This window comes from Geospiza fortis, unplaced genomic scaffold (assembly GCF_000277835.1).
Source record: "Geospiza fortis unplaced genomic scaffold, GeoFor_1.0 scaffold662, whole genome shotgun sequence".
Taxonomy (NCBI): Eukaryota; Metazoa; Chordata; class Aves; order Passeriformes; family Thraupidae; genus Geospiza; species Geospiza fortis.
The window spans coordinates 829294-834993 of record NW_005054450.1 but is presented as its reverse complement, the minus strand read 5'-3'; the positions used below and the strand labels follow the sequence as shown (position 1 = coordinate 834993).

Here is a 5700-nt window from a genome sequence, read left to right as displayed (position 1 = left end):
ATTCCTGGACCAGTCCTAGCCAATGCATCCTTCATGTGCCTCCCAGTCCAGCGAGGGGCCTCTGTGTTCACACCTGGCCATGAGCTCAGCTTGGACTGGGGCTGGGGCAGCATGAGGTGGTTTTCCTGGGTGTTCCTGAGATCCCCTACTAATCCCTGCATAACCTGTGTGTTGACCAGTGTCTGATTTGCTTGTTCCTTCCAGGTGTCTCAAAAGCTGTTGAGCACGTCAATAAAACGATTGCACCTGCACTGATTAGCAAGGTAGGAGCAATCTGTCTTCTCTTAACATCTCCTACAGCCAGGCAGTGTCCAAACCATCTTCTGCTGGGCTGGCACCTGGGGGGTGTCAGCCTGTGTGTTGGGGTGCATGTGAACAAACTGACCACAGCAATGGTTTTACTTAATTTACTTAATGAGTGCACATCTAACACGTAATGGAGCCTTCTCCAGCAGCCTGGTGTTGTGGTGTGCAGAAACACTTCAGCCCTGGGAGCTGCAGGGGTGCAGCTGGAACACAAGCTGATTTATGCTTCAGAGAGTGCCTGAATGATGAGGAGGGGCTAGCTTTTATCCAAGCAGGGTGATTGGAGGGAAATCTGAGAGGATCTAGAAAAGTCTGCTTGAATGAGATTCCTTTGTGCTTTGTGGGCACCAAGCCTGGCCTACAAAGGCTGGTGCAGAACTGAGTGATAGTGGGTAAAGTGATGGCACATCAGCTCAGCTGTCAGTCCTGGGCTGCTGCTGTGTGATAGTGACAGGAATTGGTCAGGTCAGCTCTTGGCAGCTGCCCTTGGGGGGGTGGGTAGGTGAGGGTTCGTGGGCCTGTGCTTGGTGTCAAACAGCATTTTGGTTGCTTCCCTCTGCAGAATGTGAACGTTGTGGAACAAGAAAAGATTGACAAGCTGATGCTGGAAATGGATGGGACAGAGAACAAATGTGAGTGGGCTTTGTGTTGCACTGAGGGGTGAAAAGATAAATACGGGTCAACAGAATTCTATTTACCAGAACCAACAGCCAGTGTATGGCCTTGTGCTCTGCACTGCCATAATTCAAACCATGGGCTGGTATTGCTGAGTCTCTCTTTATAAAGACACTTCTCTAATCAATTTCTTCCCACTTCAGCCAAATTTGGTGCTAATGCCATCCTGGGTGTGTCTCTGGCTGTGTGCAAAGCTGGTGCTGCTGAGAAGGGTGTTCCCCTGTACCGTCACATCGCCGACCTTGCTGGAAATCCAGAGGTCATTCTGCCAGTTCCTGTAAGTCCCTGGGTGGGGCAGCCTTGCTTTGCCTTTAGCCTGGTGCTCCTGGATCCAGCTCTAGAGAACGAGCAGTGTGATGTAAGGGCTGGTACCATGTTCCAACCTGGCTTTTCCTGCTTCCTCCAAGGCTTTCAACGTGATCAACGGGGGCTCCCACGCTGGCAACAAGCTGGCCATGCAGGAGTTCATGATCCTGCCCGTGGGGGCAGACAGCTTCAAGGACGCCATGCGTGTCGGGGCAGAGGTCTACCACAACCTCAAGAATGTCATCAAGGAGAAGTATGGCAAGGATGCCACCAACGTCGGGGATGAGGGTGGCTTTGCCCCCAACATCCTGGAAAACAAAGAAGGTGAGAATGAGCCAAGTGTGGGAGGAGATGTAACTGATAGTCTGGCCAATGCAATGACAAGCAGGATCAATAGGATCAAAGGTGTAGAACTTCCTGCTTTGTCTTTACTCTGTTTCTTACCCTGGCAGACATCCTGAGATGCTCTACTGATGTGGTCAAGTATTCCCTTGGATATCAGTTTATGCAGTTGGACAGGATGGTTTTTACTTCAGGGCCTCATTACTCTCATTCCTGTAGCAGCTTAAGGGAACCTTGTGCCCTTGCAGTTGAAGAGTGGTGTGGGAACTTCTGTGCACTGCAGGTGTTCCAGAAGTCAACAGTCAGATATCATGGAGTTGTTTTTCTGCAGACAGACAGGGAAAGCAGTTTGTGCCCTGCCTGGCTGTGTGTGGGAGGGCACAAAGGCTTGCCTGGGAAGCTGAGGCAGTTGCTGCTTCCATGGCCAAACAGTTCTGTTCAGGAACCTGTGGGAGAGACAGTTTGTCTGTGGGAAGCAAAATATCTGTTCCTACAAACACTGCATCAGAGGAGCTTTCCCTGCCTCTCCAGAAATGGAGCTGCTCACAAGGCAGTAGGACATGGGCTCAGATCAGTTGCTTTTTGCTTTACAGCTGTTGGTTGTGTTATTGTGGAGGGGACTGGTGACCTGCACTGCCTTTTCTGAAGACACTGAGACCTCACCAAAGCTGTGCTGTTTCTGAGTCCCAGTGTCACATGCAGCTCTGCTGGGTCTGTGCCCTTGCAGACATCAGGGAAGATGACCTTGAATGACAATTACATTCCAAGGAATTTTTGTTGCTGGCTGCAGCTGTTTTTGCAGTTTGTGCTACATTAGCATCTTAAAAAACACAACCAAACCCACAAAAAAAGAACCCAAACAAAAAACCAACCCAACAACAAAAGAAAACACTTAATCTAAGCTTCCTGCTGCAAACAGAGCCCTGCTGCTCCCCTGCAACTTGGGGTCATTGGGACTCTGCCAGCAGTAGCACAGTGGGCAGCATCCAGAGACAACTTCTGAGTGGTTCTGTCCCCTCTTGTGCAGGTAAATGTGCATGTGGGGAGCAGGTGGATGCCCAGAGGGGTCTCCTGTGCAGAGGCAGGCTCTGTCTCCCTGCTGCCAGGGTTTGGATGCTCAGCACTTGCATGGGCAGCACCTGCTCTGGAGCTAAAAGGGATTAGAGTGCAGGCACTGCTTCCTGCCCACATGCATAAAGTTGAAAGAGGATGTGGAATCATCTAGTATTAAGCTTTCTGGACTGACATGTAGTCCTGCCTGAAGAGATTAGGAATCCCATAATGGTGTCTCAAGGGTATTACAAGCTAAAAGCAGTATTAAAGTAATATCTTGTTCCAGTCAGTTCAGAAGTGGGAGAATTTAAGAACCCTTTCCTCTGGGCTTCCTGAAGGGGTGAGGGGGATGGTTTGCCCAGTGGGTGTGCTGCTGTTGGGCAGTGGGAGCTGAGGGGTTGGGGTGCTGCAGGCCCTCAGCAGCTGCTGTCTGTGTTGCAGCTCTGGAGCTGCTGAAGACAGCCATTGCCAAGGCTGGCTACACTGACAAGGTGGTCATTGGCATGGACGTGGCTGCCTCAGAGTTCTACCGGGATGGCAAGTACGACCTGGACTTCAAATCCCCTGATGACCCCAGCAGATACATCACTCCTGACCAGCTGGCTGACCTGTACAAGGGCTTTGTCAAGAACTACCCTGGTGAGTTGCTCATCAGGGGGAGAACAGTGGAAGTGGAGAATCAGGGTTGATTGCTGAAGGAGGGAGTTGGTGTGCAGCCCCTCTTGCAGGAGAGACTGAGAGCTCCTGCCTTTCTCAGGGTCTCAGGAATGTTCTGGGAAGTGGGTAGCACTTGTCTGCAGCACTTTGGTGCCACTCATCCAAACAGGACCTTTGTGCTGGCATTGTCCTAAAGCTGCTGTGTCCCTCTGCAGTGGTGTCCATTGAAGACCCCTTTGACCAGGATGACTGGGGTGCCTGGAAGAAGTTCACTGGCAGCGTCAACATCCAGGTGGTTGGTGATGATCTGACTGTGACCAACCCTAAGAGAATTGCCAAGGCTGTGGAGGAGAAGGCCTGCAACTGCCTCCTCCTCAAGGTCAACCAGATTGGCTCCGTGACAGAGTCCCTGCAGGCGTAAGTTCTGCCCTCTGGGCTGGGCCGGGGTGGGGCTGGCTTTACCTGGGGGAGATGGAGGTACAGAGCGGAGCCCTGTGCTGCCCCTTGGCTGCTGGGCACAGGGCATGCTCTGAGCTGCTTCTCTTGGTCTCTTGCAGCTGCAAGCTGGCCCAGTCCAATGGTTGGGGTGTGATGGTGAGCCACCGCTCTGGAGAGACAGAAGACACCTTCATTGCTGACCTGGTAGTGGGTCTCTGCACTGGCCAGGTTGGTGTCTGCAGCTGCTGCAGTCTGCCTCTTTGCTTGATGGGATAATTTGGGGGGTGAAGCCAAAGCCAGGGTGCACTGCACTGCCTCAGGGGTGCAGGTTTGCTGTGTCTGTTTGCAGGGAGCTGATTTGTTAATGGACTGTGACAAGGGAACACCTTATCTTTTGCAAGCTCACCTTTAATCAGCAATGTCAAAGGTCTTGGCTCCAGTGGCTGTACTGGGCTTTCCTGGTCCTGCAGCTGATAGCAAATGCACAGCCTCTACTGCTCCCAAGACCTGCTGTGTTTGCTTGTGTAGACACTGAGCCTGATGCCCAAGCAGAGCTTGTGATGATGCTCATTACCCTGAGCAAGTTTTGTGTTGGCACTTCAGAGTTCTTCACTAACTTGGTGATTTCCCTCAGATCAAAACCGGTGCCCCGTGCCGATCCGAGCGTCTGGCCAAGTACAACCAGCTGCTGAGGTGAGCCTGGGGCTGGGGCAGGGCACTCCTCCTGTGGGGCTCTGCCCCTCAGAAACACCTGCAGCACGTGGCACAGGAGGAGCTGGGTGGGTGAGGTCCAGAGCAGATCACACCAGGCATCCTGGGATGCTGGACTGAGACTCTGTCCTCTGTGCACGAGGCACTTCTCTTGGCAAGCATCTCTGGCATTTGGGTTGTGTCAGATGTGTGGCACTGCCCCACTGTGCAGGGGCTTGGTGGGAGCTCTCTTGTAGGATCTCCAGGGCCAGGTGGGCACCACCAGGAGATTCAGGGCCAGGTGGGTCAGGAGTTTCAGTGCCACATGGATCAGGTGTTTCAGGACCAGGTGGTGGGCCAGGTGTTCAATGTGAGGCCTGTGCTGAGGTTTTCTGCTGGCTGCTGACCCCCAGTGCTCTCTGTCTTTCACCAGAATTGAGGAGGAGCTCGGCAGCAAGGCTCGTTTTGCTGGGAGGAACTTCAGGAACCCTCGTGTCAACTAAGTGTGGAAGAGTCCCCTTTGTTCTGGTTCAGCACTAGATATTGACTTAGATCACAGTTACCTGTACTAGAAAGATAAGGGCAGCTGAAGGAAAAGACCAGTCTGCAGGTCCTCTTATCCTCTAGATGATCCCTTCACCCAGTGTTTTCACCAGCTCTGGTCTGTTAATTGTAATGCTCTGCTGCTTCTGTAGAACAGTCCCTGGGGGTGTTCTGTGTATTTAACACCCTCGGGGGTCATGACATTGTGATTCTGGGCATAAACACTTTATTTCCCTTCTCTGTCTCATCTTCAACGTTTGGAGCCGTGTGATTTGCAGTGCAGCAAGAGGTACCTGCAGACAGAGACAGTAGTGTTTTTACATGTGATAAATAAAAGCATCAAACAACTCAACAATGTGTGTGTGGCTTGGAAGAATTTGGAGGAGTCTGGGGAGCAGGGATTCCCACCTTTGCATCGTGGACTCATGGAATGGTTTATATTGGAAGGGACCTTGAGGCTCGTCTTGCCCTTTTTCCTGGGGTTTGGCAGGAGTTTTTGGGGTGTCTGTCCCTGTGGTGGTTCTGTTGCTGTGTGGGCACTGTCACAGGGAGCAGAGTTGTGACCTCAGTCCATTCCCAGACAGGAAAAAACAAATCATTACACAACTGAGCGAGAGGATGTCTAGGCCAGTTCTTGCTGCTTTTTTTCCGTAGTGTCAGATTAGTAAGAAAATCATTAATTTCCGATTC

At 51.8% G+C, this 5700-nt stretch overlaps 1 protein-coding gene across 1 annotated transcript in view; it reads left to right on the top strand.

Annotated features, from left to right (window-relative positions):
- The window catches only part of ENO1 (enolase 1), an 8487-nt gene extending 3125 nt beyond the window's left edge, over window positions 1-5362 (top strand). Inside the window, exons 3-11 of the mRNA XM_005427682.2 lie at window positions 205-263; window positions 869-938; window positions 1125-1258; window positions 1389-1611; window positions 3124-3321; window positions 3555-3756; window positions 3897-4005; window positions 4412-4470; window positions 4901-5362. Of these exons, the coding sequence (XP_005427739.1) occupies window positions 205-263; window positions 869-938; window positions 1125-1258; window positions 1389-1611; window positions 3124-3321; window positions 3555-3756; window positions 3897-4005; window positions 4412-4470; window positions 4901-4970 (1124 nt within the window). The 3' untranslated portion in view covers window positions 4971-5362. The remainder of the gene's footprint in view (window positions 1-204; window positions 264-868; window positions 939-1124; window positions 1259-1388; window positions 1612-3123; window positions 3322-3554; window positions 3757-3896; window positions 4006-4411; window positions 4471-4900) is intronic.
- Window positions 5363-5700: the final 338 nt, after the last annotated feature.